This window comes from Lupinus angustifolius, chromosome LG04, assembly GCF_001865875.1.
Source record: "Lupinus angustifolius cultivar Tanjil chromosome LG04, LupAngTanjil_v1.0, whole genome shotgun sequence".
NCBI lineage: Eukaryota > Viridiplantae > Streptophyta > Magnoliopsida > Fabales > Fabaceae > Lupinus > Lupinus angustifolius.
The window spans coordinates 25,988,415-26,012,173 of record NC_032012.1 but is presented as its reverse complement, the minus strand read 5'-3'; the positions used below and the strand labels follow the sequence as shown (position 1 = coordinate 26,012,173).

The 23,759-nt window shown below is 30.0% G+C and overlaps 2 protein-coding genes across 3 annotated transcripts; one reads left to right on the top strand and one right to left on the bottom strand.

The window, feature by feature from the left end:
• On the bottom strand, window positions 5,469-8,784 carry LOC109346663 (guanine nucleotide-binding protein subunit gamma 1-like). Of its 2 annotated transcripts, none has more exons than XM_019586351.1 (4): window positions 8,261-8,773; window positions 6,749-6,801; window positions 6,357-6,401; window positions 5,469-6,270 (listed from the first exon to the last, which is right to left on the bottom strand). In XM_019586351.1, the coding sequence occupies exons 1-4, from the start codon at window positions 8,384-8,386 to the stop codon at window positions 6,189-6,191; spliced, it is 306 nt and encodes a 101-aa protein (XP_019441896.1). In that variant the 5' UTR covers window positions 8,387-8,773; the 3' UTR covers window positions 5,469-6,188. The 2 variants fall into 2 exon arrangements, with proteins under 2 accessions (XP_019441896.1, XP_019441897.1); XM_019586352.1 differs by having other exon boundaries at window positions 6,207-6,270; window positions 6,357-6,406; window positions 8,261-8,784.
• LOC109346662 (2-methyl-6-phytyl-1,4-hydroquinone methyltransferase, chloroplastic-like) lies at window positions 11,762-15,138 on the top strand. The gene is made up of 4 exons (XM_019586350.1): window positions 11,762-11,895; window positions 11,997-12,579; window positions 13,203-13,509; window positions 14,770-15,138. Exons 2-4 carry the CDS (start codon window positions 12,014-12,016, stop codon window positions 14,923-14,925), a joined length of 1,029 nt encoding a protein of 342 aa, XP_019441895.1. The 5' UTR covers window positions 11,762-11,895; window positions 11,997-12,013; the 3' UTR covers window positions 14,926-15,138.

Genomic DNA, 23,759 nt, shown 5'->3' with positions numbered 1-23,759 from the left:
GCCAGGCACACTACACCAATTGTTTTGCCTTTTCCTACCCACTTCATTACCCTTGTTACTTAATCAAGGCAGAGACACTCAGTCAATTTCTCACCTTATTTGCAACGAAACCAAGAACATTGCCTGTGACCAAGACCTGTGTATTATAGATAGAGAGAGAGAGAGAAATTTTTATGTGTACTTGCAAAAATAATATAACTGTCCAATATAAACATAATATATATAGTTATAAATTATGTGCTATTAGATTAATTTAGTTTTATAGTAAAAGGTCTGACAAAAACTGTCCTATATGAGGGGATTTTTTGGGGGTAGACATTAACACATGAAGGGATTCTGTTCATGCAATTTTTATATTTGTTTGAGTTGAATAGAATATATAACTATATCAATTGAGGATTTTTTGTCCAATCATAAAATGACTTTTGTAATTGTGATTTGTGAATATAAGAAATGTATATGTAACGTTATGTCTTTCCCTATTATTTAACTCCGGTAGTTAATACTATTTGTTTGTATCTAAGTGCAGATAACTTGCTACATAGGGAGAATTATTATGGGTAATAATTAAGGTTAAAGATTGTGTATCTTAGCATGTTCTTGTAGATAATGTAAAAGATTAAAAGAGAGTTTTTGAAATTCTTGTTCATGTGCATGAGTACTTGGCATTCTTGTCATGTAGTGGGGAAGGTTAATCGTAGTTTCCCTATGGAATTTGATTCTATTATTATTACCCTACTCATGTTCTGACATTTATAAGAGATAAAGGCATAAGCATGACCTAATCTAAAACATGAGTCAAATGTGTTTATATCAACAACAACAAAAGAAACAGTCTCCTAACATTTTCACTTTTCACATGCCTTTGCCTTTGTGTTTTTTCTTCCCTGAAAACAGGCAATTTAAGATCCAAATCCAAAAGAAGATGTTGTGATGAAAAAGAAGAAAAAAATGAATCTATGCACATGTTATGCGGGGAACAATTAGTGTGTTCTTCTGTTAGATCTTGTTTTATATATATGATCCATGACCATATATATCACTTTATTCACCAAGGATTTCTTTCGTCTGAAGTTAAGGAAAATCATTCTGATCTAAAATACTAGTTAAGTAGGATCACTGAGAAAAAATAGACAATAAATCAGGAATCGTACATTACATGAGTATGACACAATTTACATATACATGGTTGTTTAAAAAAGTATACATATATATATGTTTATATGTTTTATTCACTAGATAAGATATCTTGTTAATTAAATCAATGGGGTCGATAAAATTATTATGCTTGTAATTTTATATAAGAAAACAACTTCACACATTATTATGCATTGAAGTGTAATTGTGTATAATTATGTGAATTTGTAAGTAAAAGTGCAATTAATCTATCTCAATTAGTTTCAGGCTAACTGAAGATCCATGAACAGAAGATGTCATCTTAAATTAATCTTGATATGCTATGATATAACTTATAGCTGTGATCTGAACTGGGAGCTTATAAGGGTGTTGATGAGATGAAAATTGAAGTAAAGTGGGGTTTTAGATCATGGGTCATTAACTGTTAGAGATGTTATTTTTAATTGGAAAACAAATTTTCTATTTTGTGTTTTTCAAGGAAAGATGAGAGAATGCACTTATGAGATTTGAACTCTAGCAATTATATTTTATATTTTGGCTTTTTTCATCTTTGACCAACTAAAATGACTTTACAAGCACATAGAAAAGTTATTGATTAATAAGTAAGTGATTTGATCCTTTATTATTTTAAATTATATCTCATATTTTATCTTATATCAATAAAAATATGATATATCAATTAAAAAAATTAAATCCTTGACAACAAATTTTTGTTGTTACATGAGTCCTCAATTGGTGGAGCCAAGTGGTATTATTACAATATTACCTTATAGTATATGTGTAAAAATACTTAATTTGATATAGTAAATTATCCATAAAAAACTTTTGTTAAGATGGCTATAATCCTAATACATAAGTTATGATGTTGGAATCCTTTGGGTTTGGAATATATAGTAGACTCAGCTTGATGACTCTAGCTGGGTAGACCACTGATTCATTCTCTAGATGAAAGTAGGAAACTGCAACAAAGCAGAGGAGATTCCTCTGCTATGAATGAGGTCACATTTTATAGGGTTTAGGTATATATCACAACATATAAATGGAATATAAATAGCTTAAATTATATTATCTGGTGCAAAACAAGTGTCAACTTTAATAAACAGACCTGTGTTTATTATAGTTTTCCTTCAACGGAAGGCAACTAGCCAATAACATGGCCGTTTTCATAAACTTGTGTGGCTCATTTTTCCATGCACTTGGTAGATTAAACTTTAGAAAAAAATAGAGAAAAAACTATGGAACATGGATTAGTTTATAGAGCTAAAAAGGGAGGACAAAGTGAAAGGGATGCATAACGGTCCTTTGAGTACAAAATAATAATAATGTGAAATATAAAGTATGTAGAAAGAGTAAGAATCCTCTCCATTAATAGAGAGACAAATGATTGTTTTTGCTCATATTTTTAATAACAAAAATGTGATTCCATGAAAAACAAAATAATAAAAGTGTTATTACATGTTGTCTTTTGTCTCTTCATTAATGAAGATGATTCTTATTCGGGTATAGAAAAAGGGTTTGGTGGGAGGGTTATGGAACATTTTAATATGGTTGCTTGGGACATGGACCCATTGATGTGGCCAACTGCAGTGAGTGGCATCGATAATAGGTATTGCTCACATGCTTGATGATGCTCCCCTCTCTTCCTCTGCCAACTTACTGGGGCACTTCATTGGACCCTGCAAAACATGCTTCATCCACACTCCATACTGCATTCTCACAATCACTCCTTATGCTCTTCTCTTCCCCTTACTATACTCATCAAATTCAACCTTTCTATAAATTTTATTATAAATTTCTTCAGTTCTTGATGATTCCATTTTCTTTTCTTTTAACTGATGAAGGACACTAAGTAAGCTTAAGCAAAGGGTTTCATTCTTTTTTTGGTATGATAAAGTGTATCCTCCGCTTATGAATAATAAACTAATCATTTTCGAGTTATGTAGCTGTCTTTTGTAAAAGTGTCGTTTTCAGAAATCGAATCATTGATACTTAGTTTACTTGAGAATATAACGGGGTCTTACACAACTAGACAATATCTTGTTGGTAATGGTTCAATCTTTGCTAGAGTATTAGTGTTTAACCCTAAGTTATTTTTTTTAGTACTATCAATGATATCTTTTCGCCTTTTTATAAAGAATTAATCTTTTTTAATAAGTATCATTCTCAAGAATCGAACTATTAATATTTAGTTTACCTGAGAATCTAACAGAGTCTTACACGACTAGACAACGTCTTGTTGGTAATGAATGGTTCAGTCTTTGCTATAGTAATATTAGTGTTTAACACTAAGTTATTTTTTTGGTACTACCAAGAGTGTTCTCTCACTTTTTTTAAGGAATTAATTTTTTTCGGGGTTCGTGGATGCCCCTCCCAACAAGTATCGCTCCCAGAAATCAAACATCAACATTGGGAAGCTAGTAGGGCCTTACGTTACTTCACTAGACCAATACTTTGTTGATAAGTTATTGTTTATGTTTTGTGGGATAAATTTTATTTTATTATTAATGTCAAATATAATAATGCATAACTACTTAATCAATGTTGGGAAGTGAGAAAAATCATGGTCAACTAAATATGGAGTTTAACTGCAATTTCCTCTACTAAATCCTTTTTATATTGTCCATATATTACCCGTCATTCATGAAATTAATGATTAACTAACATTATATATATCTGATATTGACTGTGGAAGTGTTCATGTAGATTTTGTATTAGCATTATTGGTAGGAACAAATCATTCCTTTACGTGATGAACTTGACCCCAACAAACTCTTATTTTTGCTTATGATCTTGATTATGATTTTTCTCGAATTTCGGGGAGTTAATATTGGAATTTGCTTGAGCATTTTTTCAAATTCAAGGAGATAATTGTGTATTGATTTTGTAGGTTGCCAAGACTCTACGGATGAGAGAGGAAATATTACCTAAACAAGGACTCAATTTTAACTCAATTAGATCAACACTAAAGCCGAGATTCATACACCTAGAAACTAGGCATCACGCAATTTGTGGCACTTGAGATTTGTCCTAACTCTTAAGCCCCTAACTAACAATTATAGTATATATAAGTCTCCAATTGGTGCTATTTGTAGAGCTCGAGGGGCATAGCTTAAGTGCTGAAAATATTTGCTAGTGGCACATAATTTAGTGGCATGAGAATTTGTTTCACTTATCAATGACTTTCTAAGATATCATTTTACAACTTTAATTAATGTTCATTTGTTAAGAAATATTTCATCACGGATGATCCAAAATTAATGCCACAATTTCTGGCTCGGTTGATTTTCTAGTTCAGAATCAGACAAAGCCTAATGCTTACTTTTAAGATGTTTGCATAAACGTTACATGTTAACAACTACAAGACACTTGAATCTATTTTAAATAATTAGCCTAAGAATTATTTTTTAAATGTATATATTGAAAATAATGTGTACATGTAAAGAACTGCACCTCTTCAATAGGATGAGGTGAATGATATACAAATAGTGTAAAAAACTTCAATTTTCAAATAATCAATTTCATATTTGAAGTTTTATATTTCTCCTTTAAAAAAAGGTGACTTATTAAGACATACATATGGGAGAATAAATTGTGACCAAAGCATGTATAAACCCCATCCTAACATGTACACTTGAGTACTTGACTAGCATAAAAAAGTTAATACCTATTTTTATTTTATTTTGCAATCAAAATCATTTTATTTTTGTTTTGTTCAGATAAGATTAACATACAAGTATATACACAATGCCCGTGTTTACATTGGTCTTGTGCAGCATTACTCCGTTCAGTAATTCAGTAGCATTTTTATTTATTGTAATGGTACATATCTGTTGTCCCACACTTTGTGTCACTTTATGTCTCATGAACATCATGTGATTGATCAGAAAAAATATATTTAAGTTAAAATTTAATTATTAAATATTTTTATGACCAATTATAAGCCAATGATACATAGAATGACATAAAGTGTGGGACAGTAGCTGTACTCCCTTATTTTGCTATGTATGACAATGTCCAGTGCAGTTTCCACTACATGCCTGAAATACCATCAACATCACATTATTATGTCAACGTACTTCCACTGCTTGTTGCTGCTGCTGCTGCAACATCGACATTGAATCCATTGCCCAATATCGTTATCATCATTGGTATAAGCACAGGCCTATGTATATCAGTGTTGCCCACATCAAATTCTTAATAGCACAAGTCCATTTCAGTTACTTAATGAATAGGCTTTAGTAGATGGCCCATATAAATTGTTTACTTGTTAGTTTAATTTTCCTTTCCTAATGGGGTTTTCACATTTCACTATCAAGTCAAAATGAGGATAGTTTTTCAATTATTCTTTATTTTGTGTGACACTACAGCTACAAGTATTCACCATTCTGTTGAACATTATAAAAAAATTAAAGGTAGCAGTCCAAACATAACACCATCTAAAAGCAATTTTATGGAAGGACAGCATAAGGGTAACGAAATTAAAAGGCAAGTAGAGAATGCCAAAGCATTTGTACACTAAAAACTTGAGTTGATTTAAAATTAGAAACAACATTGATTACAGGATCAATCATAACAAATTCACTTGTGAGATTAGGGATTATGAGCATCTCTTCGCTTTACCCATCGTTACGAGGTCTACCTGAAAACCCTCATTCTCATTCTGGTTCAGTTGACAACTCATCAACTCATTTTTAGGCCTTTCTAAAGGTCACCTCCTTCATGGATGAATGGCGTTGGCGTTAAAATATGTCAACCAAGTTTGACTCATCACATGTACCAGTTTTCACCAAGGCATGTTAATAGTTGACTTATGATTACATCTAACCAATGGGCATAAGCATAAATAATGATACTTCTCAACTGAATGCAGTAAATGAATGTGATTTCACATGAACAGTATTTGATGCAGCATCTAATAATGTAATAAAAGCAAGAACCCATCAAAGATTAGTGTGTTGTAAGAATATCTCATCAAACATTTTCCCCATTGTACCAGAATTACTTCTATGCAGTAACATTTGTCATCCTATTTGCAAGGCAAATGCTCGAAATCAAAGTATCCAACATCTACATGCTGGATCCTGAGGCCCTTCAAACCATCTATTCCATAACAGGTTTACAGGTCCAGGAATTCTGTTATTAGAGAAAACTAATGATTAAGCATTACACCTACAAGCAGGATTTAATGCAAAGTAAAGTTGAAGGTAATAGAAATTTACTGTGGAAGTAGTGGATCAGGCCTACTTTCAATACTTTGTAGCAACCTGCACTATGTCAAGCGAAACTTGTTTAAGCCTTTTAAGAAACACTTTTTAGCCAACGTAAGATTAGATTATAACTTTCAAGTCTATGTCATAGTTTTAGGCTTTTAGCTTTTTGAAGAAGTGATTACAGAAAAACCATAATTTGTGCAATCAGCCCCAACCAGCCCCCAGCACTAGCAAAACTCCTATCAGCAACATGCTGAATAGACAAATCCAACAAGCATTTATCTATTTCAGACGTTGGAAATAAGAACATGTATAAGACTCCCATAAACTATTTATCAGGATTATCTTATTTCTTTTTTAACAGAGAAAAGAAACAACACAATTGTTCAGTCAGCACTTACTCCATGGATATGGTTGACACATTATCTGTTTTCTTGAGCTCTTCCAATTCTTCCTGTATAATATTTAAGAACAGAGAATGAACTATGAATGAGAAAGGCAGGAAATGAAGTAAGAGAGATGAGTAACTTTTTTCAAAACAGTTAGTTCATTATTGCCTTAAACTACGAGGAAACACTAAAAAAAAAACGGAGCAACAAATCTGTTACTAAGGATTGATGTCTGGACAAGATAGACAAATTTATGAGAGCCACGTGAAAATTGGCTAGGAGGTGAAAGTCCGAAGACATACGCATGAGAGATCAGTGTACCTCCTCCATAAGTTATTCTATCTTAATTGTTCTCCCCTCGTTCTAACATTCAATGAAACACAAACGAAGAGAGCTGATATTTTACGTAACACAGCTTTCTCAGAAGAAAAAACAATACATAAAGCATATGGTTCTAGATATGTTACAACTTTCAAGATAAATTTTAGAATGAACTGTCCGTATGTACCAGGAAGGTACTCGCATTACACATCAAAGTTGGATTCCTCTCAAATTAAAAGCATATGCTGTTTTATCAAATATCAACGTACATAGCTGTTCGCTGCTGGGGGGATAATTTCAAACAGGGCAGTAAATTTGCATGACAACTGAGAAATGGGGAACACCGGAACAGCATATAAAAGCTTTGGAACCGGTTAAGTTATAAATCCAATCTGGTAAGAAATATACCTTCAATATTTCCTAAGTACGTAATATTTACTAGCAATTTATAAAGAGCTTGAAATGAGGAAGGATAAACCACACCAATAATTCCTTGGTATATCTTCGAAAATAACTTAACAAGGCGGCTATTATAGGAGCTACCCCATTCACCGAACTGACGACCACGAAATTTCAAAGCTAACAAAGTTGAGAAGATTTACGAAAAATTGGATGCATATCTGTAGCCTAAATCAAGAGCATAAATTCAGATTATTGGGAAGTAATGACTTCATTTTGGGAATCAGTGACTTGGTAATTCATTTCAACTTTGACCAAGTACCCTTGTTTTTAACATCTATGTTCAAGAGTGAAAATTATGGAAAATGGGTAGTAAAGCAAGGCATGTTTTGCTAAAACTAAGGTTTAACGCAACGTAACAGCCCCAAAAGCAGATCAAAATGGGAGTTCCAATGTTTCCATATTTACTTCCACTTGCATAACAACATGGTTGTATAGTAGTATAGTACCATTCATCTTTAATACAAAGGAAGAAAATCATATTACTCTACAACAAATTCCTTTCCATAACCACATTGCCAAAATTTCCACTAGTTTTAGTATAAGTCTCATACCTTCAATTTCAATCCAATGAATAGTAACAACACTATTATTACTGGACAGTGTAACAGTTTTTTACACTGTCATTTTTCAATCATCGACTCTTTACACTGTCGTCACACTTATATATTACACTCTTATTATTAGAAAGAGGATAAATTCAAAATAGAAAAGGGTTACAAAGAGGAAGGTGGGTAAGTTAACCTGAAGAAAAGTAGAGTCTTGGTGGAGACGCTTCAATTCAGCGAGAATCCGATGCTTGCCTCGTTTATCAGCAACCACAATAGTTGTTGTTTCTTCATCCGCAGACGACGACGTTTCAGACGCCATTACTATTTAACAAACCACACTCTTCGTATGTGATATTAAATTAAACAGATCTAAGATTTTTTTGAAACACTAAAAAGCTACCACTACCACTACCACTGATCAATCAATATTCTTACTTCATACACATTTCAATTCTCTTCTTCACTCACTTTTAGTTCCCAGTGCTAACAAGCTTGCAAGTCTACTTTTTGAAAAAGCCGTTTAGGTAATTTTCTACATGATTCCGTTACTTGAACGTTATTATATATATGGAATAAAAAAAAGGGTCGCTTTTTTTTCCTACAAAAATTCTGAGTCTTGTCTTTTTCGCTTCTGTAACCTCTCTCTCTGTTACAAGACACAGTCTCTGTTTTTGTTTTGTTGGGAATTCAGATCATTCACCCCGCATTCCCAACACCAACCGACTCTCTCCGGTAAATGGCATTCCTATATTCTTCTACTAAATCCTTCTACCCACAAAAAAAATGACTTGTAAATTAATCATTAATAATTAATATAAAATATTTTATTGTGACACGTGTCATCTTTTTGTGGGTAGGAGGATATATCATTTTCCTTTTATAAAACATAATTTAGGTATTATCACACCAATGAAACTTACTAATATTGTTAATATGGTTAAAATATATGATAATTAGAAATATTTTATTAAAAAAATGGTTATTCCTTAATAACATTAATCACTCTCTCTTTTTATTCGATTAAATATATTTTATAATAAAATCAATTACTGTATGTAAAATTAGTAAAAAAAACTTATAAAAAAAATCAAAAGTAAATATCTTATAATATTACAAGAGGACTAGAGGGAAGAAGTGCCCATACGTCACTAGAGACAAGTAATTCACTCTTCATTGGTATTTTACTTTTTTTTTTCTTCACCTTTATGTTATTATTACTATCATTATATAATATAGGTAATCCTATCGGTAAATTAGTCCTTAGGGTTTATTAAAATTACAATCACTTCTTATTATTTCTTATTATTGGTGGTTTAATATTTTAAAGAATATAAGTGGTGAATATAATTAAATTAAACTTGTAAGTGTAATTCATTGTTTAATGAGTAAATTACACCTACAATCATTATGTTTATTAACCTGCAATAAAGTAAATTATATTCATAACATTTAATTTAATTACACCTAACACATGATTTAAATATTATACACAAATTTATATAAACTAAGCGTGAGTTGGACCCAACCATAACTGCTAATATGTTTTGACTTAATTATGATCGACCTTGAGTATAGTTTGGTTTTATCGGGTTTAGAACAAAGTTTATGTTTAAAATTTTGACTCAATTAACATTTAGGCGTCAGTAAAGAACAAATACGATCCAATCCAACTTGTGTCATGGTCACCATGCCTTTGTATGTGCCTATTTAGTTCGGTACAAAAAATGAAATCTTGTTGGGTCCAAATTGTTATTCATCTCTGATTTTTTTCATCACATTTACATACATATAAATAATTAACAAAATATCTACATCTATATCATTTCATATATCAAATTAAATATTCATAATAATAATTAATATTGAGAATGTTCTATGTAAAATGATATACATTATATTTAATCAGATATATTGTCGCGTTTGAATTCAAAAGCTAACCCGATTAGTATTTGAGATTGGTTATCCATCAAGTATAAGGCTGAATTCGGGTTAAAATTATATTTCGTCCAACATTTAGGATCGTTTAAGGCTTACCAATCCAACCAAGTCGATGTTCAAAGAATAGAAAGAAAAAAAAGGAAATACTACTTTTAGAAAAACACTCACATGATCAACAAATAAAATATCACGAATGATTGTGAAAGTAGATAAAAAATTGAAGTATAATATATATACATTATTGTTGTAAAATTTTATATACACTAAATTGCATTTTTTTTAAAAACCAATAATAATTAAACATGATAGTGAATAATGAAGTGACTACATATTACACTCATCCATTATTAACAAATACATTTTCTCTCTCTAGATTTTAAGTTTGTTTCGAAAGTATTCAACTTATATATATTTTATCATAGATAAATAAAATATTTTTTATATTGGATTTACTTTATGTTATATATTTTTTTGTATTTTTTATAATGTACAATTTAATATGAGATATGTGATTATTGTGTTAACCGTAATTACCTAGGATTATATAGGTTTTTGTGTGTAGAAATTAAAAAATACCAAGGGCCAAATATGAAATTGAAAGTAGTTCATGCTTAAATTAAATTACTCCAACTAAAAAAGGAAATTGGAAATCAAATTAAAATAAGAAATTGAAAATTACACCATATAAAATAAAAATTTTATTTTATATATAGTATAAATATAAATGAATGTGGTACCAAATATTTTTATTACTTTAAAATTTTATAAAAGTAAAGAGTATATTATCTATTCTATACTATATATAAAGACAAAAAATGGTGTAACTTCTTCCATGATGTAATTTTCACTTCCTGATTTGTCCTTAACATTATTTAATTTTACAAAAAATATATAACCCTAAATAACTATCACTAACACATTAATTAAACATATCTTTTAACTTAAAGTGATTACTATCATAAATACAAAAAATATAATATAAATTACACAAACATTAGAAATACATTATAATTCTAAAAAATAAAATATATCTATATTTATATTTGTACTTCTATAATCTATCTATAATATATTCTATACTATATATAAAGCCAAAAATTGAAATAATTTTCCTCATGGTGTAATTTTTAATTCCTATATTGCCCTTAACATTATTTAATTTTTACAAAAAAACTATATAATCCTAAGCAACTACCATCAATGCATTAATTAACGACATATCTCACCTTAAACTAAACATTATCATAAACACACAAAAAAATATAATATAAAGTACATTGAACACAACAAATATATTTTAATTCAAAAAATGAAATATATAAAAATTGAATATGTAGTTCCATATAATATTGATCGTGTACACACTAGTAAATCATAATGGAAGAACACATTTTACTAAAAAGTCATTAATGAAGTAATAATAATATTGGCTTTACAAGTTACAAGGTGCAAACAAATCTTAAAAAAAAATACTCCAAGAATAAAGTTTAAAAAATTATTTAAAGATTTAAATTTACTCCAATAGTAGGTTTCAAAAATTTAATGGTTTAGATATGTACCTACTAATTCAAACCATTATATTTCTATAAAATTTCTGACTAAGATATCAAACTTTTTTTTAAACTTATGTTGGTAAGTCATTTTTTTCTTTAAACATAATCAAGAAGTTAAATTAAATTTGTAGCACTAAAAATGGTAATGAAGTTAAATGAAAAATAGGATTTAAATTAAAAAAATAAAATTGGTGGAAAACAAAAAAACGAAGGGATAAAGGCAATGGTTTGGGAATTGCATTTTTGGATGAGTTGAGTGGTGAGAATTGAAATGAAACTGTGGTGAGCGACAAAACACAACACACTTTCATTCACTTCCTCCAATCCAGTTTTCAAGGTTCTACTTCTTCCTTCTCTCTCTTTTTCATTTTCCTTTTTATACTTTTAAATTTACACATATTCACTGAATTGAATTGAATTCCTTTGTTCTTCTTTCAGATTCATTCAATATTTCAATGGCTTCAGTAATGCTTAGTGGAACTCAAAACCTTACTCTCTTCACTAACAGAACCCCAAAAGGGTTAGGTTTTACTAGTTCTAATTTGCACTCTAAAACGCACCCAAATCTGCGTTTTATTGCTCCTATTACTAGGACTACCCTCAATTGTAGGACCATAGTACCCAAATGTAGCATCTCATCTTCAAGACCAACCTCACAACCCAGATTCATACAGCACAAAAAAGAAGCCTTTTGGTTCTACAGGTTCCTTTCAATTGTGTATGACCATATCATCAACCCTGGTCATTGGACTGAGGATATGAGAGATGATGCTCTTGAACCTGCTGATTTGAATGATAGGAACATGTTAGTTGTTGATGTTGGTGGTGGTACTGGTTTTACTACATTGGGTATTGTTAAACATGTTGATGCAAAGAATGTTACCATTCTTGACCAGTCACCTCATCAGCTTGCTAAAGCTAAGCAAAAGGAACCACTCAAGGATTGTAAAATTGTTGAAGGGGATGCCGAAGATCTTCCTTTTAGAACTGATTATGCCGATAGATATGTATCCGCAGGAAGGTACATGTCTACCTTCTCTTTCATGTTATTTCAATAATTGATTATATGTGTAATTGATTCAGTTTTGTGCTTAGATGTGCATGCTGAAAGCAATTGTAGTCAAATGTATTTGGTTTGAGTTGTGTAAGAAAATCACTTTTATATAGTAAGTTTCTAAAACGTGTATGAAGTTATTTGTTTGTATTAATAATATTTGGAGCATAGTTAGTTCTGCAGGGATTGTATGAGAAAATGAGTTTGGTCTGAAAATAATCGAACAGCTTTTTTCAAATAAGCTTCAAAGTTCTAGCTTCTCTAGAAACAGTTTTTTCATGCTTAAATGAAGATTGCCATACATATCCGATTGAGCCCAGAACAGCATTTAAATAAAAGCTGTTTTCTTAGAAAATAGTATTCTTCTGAATTCTGAAATACCCACTCTATGCTGTTTCCCATGTCCTTAAATAATAGAATATGCTCAACTTCTATAAGAATGATTATCCTTGTTGGTATAAGTTTGCATTTAGCATGCTTTAGTTGCATTATTTTTATTCAAGCATTTAGAAGTTACTCAGTGATGATATTCATGGTTGTAAAGTTGCTTGTCTTTAAAGATATGATGATAATATGCTTTCTTTTCTCAGTATTGAATACTGGCCAGATCCACAGCGTGGCATCAAGGAAGCATACAGGGTTTTGAAACTTGGAGGCAAAGCATGCTTAATTGGTCCGGTCCACCCAACATTTTGGTTGTCACGTTTCTTTGCAGATGTTTGGATGCTTTTCCCTAAGGAGGAAGAGTACATTGAGTGGTTTGAGAAGGCAGGGTTTAAGAATGTCGAGCTGAAAAGGATTGGACCAAAGTGGTATCGTGGGGTTCGCCGTCATGGCTTGATCATGGGTTGCTCAGTGACTGGTGTTAAACCTGCATCTGGAGATTCTCCTTTGCAGGTATTTGTCACCCGAGCTTTTCAATCTATATTTTTATTGATGGTTGCCCTTGTTTCCTTGTTGGAATTTATTGATATTTTATTTGCATTTGAATCAAAGGTTGTTTTTAATGTCTGTATGCCTTCCTTGTTGGTACGTGTCTGTTTGTGTGATGATACATCCTACCATTTTATGATTCACTGACCATAAAAAAGTATACTCTAACCTGGAGGGTGAACAGCAATATAACATATGTTTAAATAATATAGTTTTATGATTCACTGACCCTAAAAAAGTATACTCTAACCTGGAGGGTGAACAGCAATATAACATATGTTTAAATAATATAGTTTTATGATTCACTGACCCTAAAAAAGTATACTCTAACCTGGAGGGTGAACAGCAATATAACATATGTTTAAATAATATAGTTTATAGGTGATAATGTGTTTAACCTTCTGTCACTTTCCACTGTGAATACCTACATATTGGACATATGTGCAGGCTGTTATGAGTTTATGCTTAGATGATGACGGTCATATTCATATGGTCGAGAAAGATTAAAGAATGGGAAAAACTTAACTATTGATATGTGTTAATGAACCTGATGAGAAGTAAAAAATAAAATGACTATACACTTAGCATGATGAATGTGTTTAACCTTCTGTCCCTTTCCACCGTGAATGGCTTCGTATTTGACAATATAGTTTATAGGTGATAATGAATGTGTTTAACTTTCTGTCCGTCTCCACTGTGAATGCCTACATATTTAACATATCTGCAGGCTGTCATGAGTTTATGCTTAGATGATGACCGGTCATATCCATAGGTCGAGAAAGATTATATAATGGGAAAAAGTTAACTATTGATAAGTGTTAATGAACCTGATGAAAAGTAAAAAATAAAATGACTATACACTGATGAACTAGCTAACTTGAGTGTTATCTTTAGATTTTTTTCCAATCAATGATATGAACTAACACATTGGTTTAGAGTCTGGATTTTCAATAAAGCACTAAAATTTTCACCTTCTGCTTACCATTGCTGCCAAACATGATGGATTTTTCGCTTAACTGCAAAATGTCTATAATCATCTTATGATATTATAGTGATAGAATTTAAGGGTTTCATTGAATGTAGTAGTTGTTCTCAAAGAAGTCACATCATGTGACTTGGATTTGCTGAATGGTGGTATATTAATATTTTTTTCTTCATCAATTAACAAGAGAGAGTAGTGTGTAAAATGTGCTGATTGTTTTTGGTTTCCACAATTTGCTGCAGCTTGGTCCAAAGGAAGAAGATGTTGAAAAGCCAGTAAAGCCTCTTGTCTTCTTAACGCGCTTCGCTTTGGGTGTATTGGCAGCTGCATGGTTTGTATTGGTTCCTATTTACATGTGGCTCAAAGATCAAGTTGTTCCCAAGGGTCAGCCAATATGAGAGATATTGAGAGTAGTACCTTGTGGTACTATCAAGCAGTGTCACGTTCAATATGCAAGATTTTCACCTCTGGAATTGAGAAACATTTTGTTACCTCATAATTACTTTGTTAATTAGTTAATCTCCTCACTTTTTTCTACATGTTTTTTCAAGTCCACTTGTGATTTTAATTTGTCCACTACTCTCATGTTATTAGAGGTCAACATTTCAACATTGCTTCTTGTAATGAATTATAAAAGATGTTAAAAAGCAGTTGTTGTTAGAAGTCACCTTCCCATTTTCCCTCAAATGCTATTATACTAGATAGCTATATTAATTTTCTGAGGGCCACTAATTTGTTAGTTGTGCTTCTTTAAAAGAGTGAGCAAGGTGACTCACTGTGAATACAAGCTGACTCTGCTATTCAAGGAAGATGATAGAATCTTGTGATGTGTAGCACCATTTGGGCCATGTATGCTGGAAGTTCAAGTTAACCGTTGCCCAAACTGGTATAAGCCAGGCCTACACAAGTGTTTATTTATTACAAAAAATGATTGTGTAGCAGCTGAAGTAATAGAACCATGTTTCTTCTGGGTGGAAGATTCAATAATATATTATCATAAATCATTTCTATATACAAAATGTTCCATGTTTACTTCACTAATGATTTTTCTTCTTCCCATTTAACTACATAAATGGGCAAACTTTCATTTGTTTTCTTCTTCCCATTTCTATTATACAAAACCTTCATTTCTTCTATCCTTGTAATTCACATCTACAATCCACTTAAGTGAGATTTTATCACTTTTTCTATAGTAAGACCTATGCCATTGTTCTCCTCCCTAATGCATTGGCCATTTAGGCTATGATGTATGTAGTGTCACCTTATAAATTGGTATGTGAGACATGAAACAAGTCATATTGAAAGTTTGCCAAATTAAATAGATGATCCTAAACACTCATCCGGAAATTTTCCTGCATTTTGAATTGAAAATTCTCCACGAAGCGTGCTTTGACCTTTTCAATAAATGATAAAAAGTGGGCCTGCTTATGCAGTTAGGCATCTATAAAACCAAAACGAAACAGGGTTTGAATAATTTCAATGTACATACCAAATTAATAAAAACATATCATATCAATTATCCTCCTCCAAGATAGATTTTACCTTAGTTTCCACTACAGTTGAGCCTACAGCAGCAAAAAATGGTAAAATTGAGAAGAAATACAATATATGATTAGGAAATCCAATTAAAGAAGAAATACAATATATGATTAGGAAATCGATCTTGATGGTAAAAATGAGCATCCACTCCAATTGACCCGTTTTAACATTTGTGACCTGATATTCTGCTAGATCCCACACTCTCTATCCAATGTATCTATGTGCTCCCAATTTGGCCATGACATCTACCCAGTAGTTTGTCTGACGAACCGAGTGTTCGCGCCGGGTGTTCGTGCCCGAGTGTTCCAATTTCTACTGCTGCAATGGTAGCAGAAGTATGAATATAAGAAATATCACTCTTGACCAAGGAAATAGTATCAAGATAACATGGATGACAAATAATGTTCCGAAAACCCACACATGGTCAATGACTCAAGGTCATGTAAAGTGCTTTAAGCTTCCATGAATATTTTGCAAATGACTTAGTTTAAACTTTAATGAGCATGCATTAACAACGTCATGTTTTTTACACAAGTGATCATCCACTATGATTTTTACTTGAAACTTAACATTCAGAGCTTCACAAACCCTAATTCTACACCTTAAACATAAGAAAATTCTCGTGCTAAGATTACCAGGCCAAAGTTTTGGAGGTCAACAACTTCATTTGGCTGATGCTGAAGGTGTTTGTTATCGTAGGCCTAAGTTCTTGTTGCTTCAAACAAATAAAAGCTTTGACTAACATTCCCCTAATTCTAATTATAAGATTTTATTAACATTAATAATAAGTATACAAAAATCTAGCTCTCTATCTTCAACTTTTTTCGTGTGATGAATTTCTATCTTTATCTAAGGTAATGTAAAGTATTTAAAAAATATAAGCCAATGTAAACATTTTTTATCTTATTTTGAAACATTTTCTTGTTTATTATATTCTAACATTCTAAATTCTAAATCAAAGCTTAATATTATTGCCTAATTGTTTGCTTCATTTTATTTTTACTAGCATTGAAGGTTGAAGACTTGAAGCACTCTCTTATCCCATTCTATCAAATCAAAACTATTAAAGAGGAAAACGGTACTCCAACAATTCCCTTGTTATACAAAAAACAGAATCACACATTATGTGGTGATGCAGGCCTCAGATCCCTTATCCAATATCACAGATCTACAAATAGAATCATATAATATAAATCCCTATAGTTAAGCAACAACAATTGTCATATACGAAAAGATAGTGCTACTGTTCCTATATTGTTTAGTTTTTTTAATGTAATATGCACCGTTGATTGGTGTAAATATTTAAACTCATTCAACATATTATCCATTATTCATTTGCATCATTTTTTTTTAATAAATAAATGATGATTAAACATGAATAATGAAGGATAATACAGTGACATTATAGAACTTATATTTTTTGCATATATTTTTATGAGAAAAAAGTGTCTGTAATTGTAGTATCTTTAACAAAACCCTTTATCATCTCTCTTTCAGTGATGCATTATTACCTATTAATGCAAAGAATAGATTATAAAATGAAAGAGTATAGTTGGTGCATGAAATTAATTTTCTTCTCAAAGAATGTAACTAATCCATACACTTGCACCCCATTTTCAATACAAGAAAGAATTCAACTACTATAAAAAGGGTTCTCAGTTCAAAACAAGAGATAAAACATGCCGAGGTTAGCTTCAATATATAGCAGTAATATTATGTAGATGTATGAAGTTCAACTCGTACCTAGCTATAATATAACATGAAATATTATGGACCACCGACAGAGAGATATTTTGTTCATTTCTGCATAAAAATGGCCCCCAGCAATGCCCTAAGACAAAACAGCTTAAACATCATCATAGTAAAATGTAGTTGTCTGAAGTTTCAAGCCATTCTGAATAAGATCTACCTTAACAAAGTAATAAACAAAAGAACATAAAAAATAAAAGCAAGTGTAAAGGAATACGGATATAGGGCATGCCTGCAAAAGCAGAAAGAATATAGTAAGTTACAGTGTTGCACTCACCTTTAGCTTTTAGGGTTTGTGTCTTTGAGATGTAGAAGATGGTAAGAATGTATTGGTCTCCAAAATAGGAAGGAGTGAGGCTGGCACAGCATGACCTAGTAAAGGTTAATTAACACTCTTCTTCACTAACCAAAGCTAGATCATGCTGGCAGCTTCACTTTTTCCTTTGTGACTCTTTCTCCAAATTGTGTAGTGGGAAACTTTGAACCTCAAAAACAAAGTGAATGCAGTCAAGGTTGTTTTCATTTCAAATAAGCAAGGAAACATATGATATAAATCCAAGTTCAATTGCCAGTATTCACTATTCACCTTCAGTTTTCTTTCTATGTATTAATTAATATTCACTATTCACCTTTGAGTTTTCTTTATATACAATTATTATATTATCAATTATTTACTTATATTACTTTTTTTTAAAGAGTAAATGATAATTAAAAAATGAATAATAAATAATAAAATGATAATATATAAAACTATTATAATGGATATTTTTTTCTCTTTTCTTTTTCTTCTTTCAAATGTCAATATATATTTCACCAGTTAATATTGTTGTGTTTTAATTTTTTCCAACTTCATTAAGGAAAATAATATATAAAATAAGTTCAGTTCCAATAAAATAAATGCATAATACAATCTAATATAAACATTTTCAGACTGTCCAACTAATTTCCAACAAATGTCGTTAAAATAAACAAGTTAAAAAAATAAACTGATAGTTATTGGGAATAAAATTAATTAAAAAATATATACAATGATTTTTTATAAATTTCATATATATCATTCATGTTTGATAATTATAGACTCTTCATAAAAAAGATAACATAAATTTACGATGAATGATATGTTGGTTGTTTTTAAATTTTTACACTTTAAAATTAATCACTCAATACAAGTCATGTTGCATAAAATTCTGTTAATAATAATCATTTTACAAGTGATATAAATTAGATTAGTGTCATTATAATTATGGGATAGAATGAATAGAGCTAGTTGGAGTTTTGTGATGAGTGATAGTAACCGAATATGAGCATGGTGAAATTGGAAATCGTGAGAGTAGAATAAAATGATAAACAACAATGTTAACCATGTGTTCACATTTGCTTTCATTAGTTAAATCAATAATTTTAGAAGTTAAAGACCATACACAAATTAGTTTTGTATTTTCCATGAGATTGGAATGAGAATGGTAACGGTTTAGGAATAATGTATAAAGAATAATGGGACAAATATTGTAAGATAGGTTGAATAGGAAAGAAGAGACAGAACCCACCTTGTGTAACAGTGAAATAAATAAAGAAGCATACATAATAACAGTACACAAAGAAATTGAATACCGTATAAAATTTATACACAGTAGTTCGTTGTAAAGATTTATGTGCATGTACCTCACCATTTATCACTTATTTGAATTATTTTTTTTTAAAAGTTAACAATAATTAAATATTAATGATAAATGATGCAGTGATAGTACATAAAACTCATACGATGTCAATGTATACATTTTTTCAATTGAATAATGAATAGCACAGAGCTGGAAAGTTATAGAGGAATAGGAGAGGCATGATGATGAGGTAGTTTGGTTATAGGATAGGAACAAGGATAGGGGTCAGAAATGAATAAGGCGTAGCTACTTAGCTAGGGCGGCATGCCCGTCTAGCTCAGATCTTCGCTCTCTCACCTCTTCTTTTGACGTGGCGCCACAAATCATCATGTACTTTCCCATCAATACAAGTGATATATATTAAATTAATTGAATTTTTTTTTTTACTTTTCAAAAAAAGTAATCTAAATTAATGGCGGATGAGAAAAAGATGTATGCACTGATAGTATATGAGTTTTATATAATGTCATTATATTATTCATCATTGATAATTAATTGTTATTGACTTTTCAAAAAAAAAATCTAAATTAATGGTGGATGATGTAGCGCATGTGTATAAATCTTTACATCGATCCTGCATAAATTATATACTGTTTTGTAAAGAGAAAAAGATGTATGCACTAACAGTGTATAATTTTGTACATTTTTACTGCATCATTCATCATTGATATTTAATTGTTATTGGCTTTTCAAAAAAAGTAATCTAAATTAATGATGGATGATGAAGTGCATGTATATAAATCTTTACACCGATAGTTATAGTTGCATAAATTTTATACTCTTTTTGTGAAGAGAAAAAGATGTTTGCACTAACTAACTGTGTGTAATTTTATACACTGTCACTACATTATTCATCATTGATATTTAATTGTTATTGGCTTTTCAAAAAATGTAATCTAAATTAATGATAAATGATAGAGCGCATGTATATAAATATTTACACAGACAGTATATAAATTTTATACGGTTTTTTGAAAAATAGATACTATTATGTATTCATATTAAATTCTCCTACAATCATTTTGCTTATATGTAAATCAATTATTAATAAATTAAACATTGTTTTATGACATGTACTACTTTTTACATATAAAAAAATTTGTAAGAAAATTAAATAATGCATATATCATTTTCCTTTATAAAGGTATATATGTATCAGCCATATAAAGGTGTTTTTATACTATTGGATATGACATTAGTGATTGAGTTTATTAGTTATGAAGTTTATATTGGATATAAGGTAAGAAATGAAATAGTTTAGAAGTAGAAATACCCATTATGTTTAGGTTCAACACATGATGTTTCACTTGTGACTCTTCATTCTTTTCATACTCTGATAACAAAAGAACTCTCAATGGTTGGAGGCTTTCGATCACAGTCTCGTTCAACAAGTGATATGAGAGTCAATGATTCGGCTTGGACATAACGAACTTAGGGGAGCGAATAATTAATTGTGTTACTCACACTTAGAGAAATGATTGTTATGTTACATTGGATATGAAGTGAGAAATGAAAGAGTTTGTAAGTGAAAAAAAACTATAAAACTAATTCTTAAGGTTTTTGTTGAAGATATGATATCTAATTTGTGACTCCCATTCTTCTCATATTCTCATAACAACATAACTTCATACGAGACTTCCAGTCAGATCCAATAATACTAATAGGGAATTTGATAATTTAAAACGATGTTATAACTAATGCGGTGAAATTTAAGATGAGTGAAATAATAGGGAATTTGATACTTCAAACTAGTATTATGAGGACCAGAATATACTTGACTGAACTATCAGACTTAATCGAGTGACGTAATTTGAAAACTGTTTAAATTTATAGTCTTAACTAAGTGGAGGATTGAACTTAAAAAATTATAGAATGACCGTAATAAATTGGTTGAATGTGTTTTAATATTATTAAGGGTATATTCTAATCTTTATGGATAATGAATTAATTTTTTTTAGAGTTTCTGATTGCCCATGTCAACATTTATCGTTCCAAGCAATCGAACATTCAATCATAAAGATCTAGTAAAATCTTACACCACTAGACTAATATCTTATTAATAATAAATTTATTGAATTTGAATAACTTCAAAATTGAACTGATGATTTAATTAAAATTATAAAAAAAAGTAGAACACAACTTAAATGATTTTTAATTCAGGTCCAAAAAATTGTATATACTTTATTTAATATAATTATTAATTATATAAAGTTTTACATTTATATAACTACGTATCATAGATAATTATATATGATATATTTCAGTCCAATCTAACATTTTAATTACTTACACATAATATGAGATATCTTACAAATTCACGTTGGACTTGAAATTCATAACATTTATTAAAATCCATTACCTGTACAATTAAAATATTAATATTAATTTATAAGAAAATAATATATTCTCATTCAAATATTTTTACATTTAAAAATAATAACATGTATAATAAAATAATATTTTATTTATTATAAATATGAAAATTTGATCGGAGAATATAATTTAATGCCATCAATATTCTAACTTTCTGAAACAATATCAATTCACTGTTGCGCCTTCTGGCAGAGACAAAAGGCTACAAGCCTCTACAATTATTGGGTTGCGGAACAAAAGTGAAGGGTTGTTTAGAATTTCTAGGCAATATCTTTTTGGCATGTTTGTCTATAATACTTGTCATTTTATGAAATTTGTATCTTTCACAATCATAAATATTGATTGGGCTGTTTTTTTAAATCTAAACTGTGCTTAAACTTAAGATTTACCGAACCCGATTAAAGTTACATTAAACTCCAACAAATGTATTTTTCCTTTTAAAATTAAGTAGTTCTAATGTTTAATGTGTGTTGACATATAAAATGAAATATACGCATATATTTTGTTTATTATTTATTTACTTATATAAATATTTAACGAAAAACTAGAAAAACAATCAGATATAAAATAGTATATACAATATAACAATAAATTATATATATAAAAGTATCTTAAATAATTAACAAAAACATTTTTACTAGCATGAGATAATACTGCAATAAAATGTACTATCTTCATTGGATAAAAAATTTCAGTACTATATTCACAATTGAATAAATATAAGTTTGATTGATCGTATTTATCTATTACTTAATCCTAAATATTCACTGATTATATTATTGTTGAAGTTTTTCGAAGATGTAATAAAATGAGATGATATTAGAATATAATTATATGAAGGGGTGAAGGGACTAGGTGGTGGTGAGCATGTGTGATCAACCTCAGTTGTCAATTCATGTTTCGAGTTATTTCAATTCAATGTTATTTCCACCATTCGAGAAATCAAATAGTAGCACCAACAAAATACACTTCCTTTTCTTTTCGTACCATCTTCACAGTGCCAATATCTGATTTTGATTCATTTCTCACGCTAAACGATGCACACAGGAGATATATAATGGGAAATGTTATATATCATCGTATTAAGTTAAGTATTTGTATGAAGAAAAAAAAATTTATATACATTAATAATATATGAGTTTTATATATTATTATAGTTTATTTAGTGACAGCTAAGTTCTGTAAAGTAAATCTGATTCAAGCTGTGTATATAGGCTGATCATAGACCTGTTGTAAATGGACAATCAATTTAATTATCAACTTGCTTCTCATTCAGATTCCATTTTTTATTTTGATGTTTGTGTCTCTACACATATGCAACCTTAAGATGTTAACATAACTATCACTTTTTCAAATTTCTGATTTGCTTCACTAAAATAGATTTGTTATTCATTATTTTTGGGGAATTTTTTAGTATTATCGAAAATCGAAATATACTAGCCATATATATTGATAAAGGGAAAATGTACCCAATGAACTGTGAAGTGATAATTTTCAAGATTTAACTTTAGACCTTTTATATCTTCCACCACATATTAAGAACTTTGATGTATTAGTATAGGAAAATTATTCTCCTTGAAAATATTACTTCATTTGATATAAAAAAACTTAGCTTCATTTTAATAATAGTGATTAACTATTATTTATGAAAACTATTTGTAAAATTAAAACAAATATTGATGTTTATAATCCACCAAGTTTACACTATTATTGAGTTTGCTTGGTCATGCCTAGACTATAAATCTTACGGTTGTTTTCTCCCTAAAATCTTAATAAAACTTTTACCATTATCGCAATACCTTACAAATATCAGACACTTGAAAATGGTTTATTATTAAAATAATGAATAATTATTTCCATAATTGTGATATGTACTTTCCACGTGTTAAAATAATACCAAATGGGCTTCATAA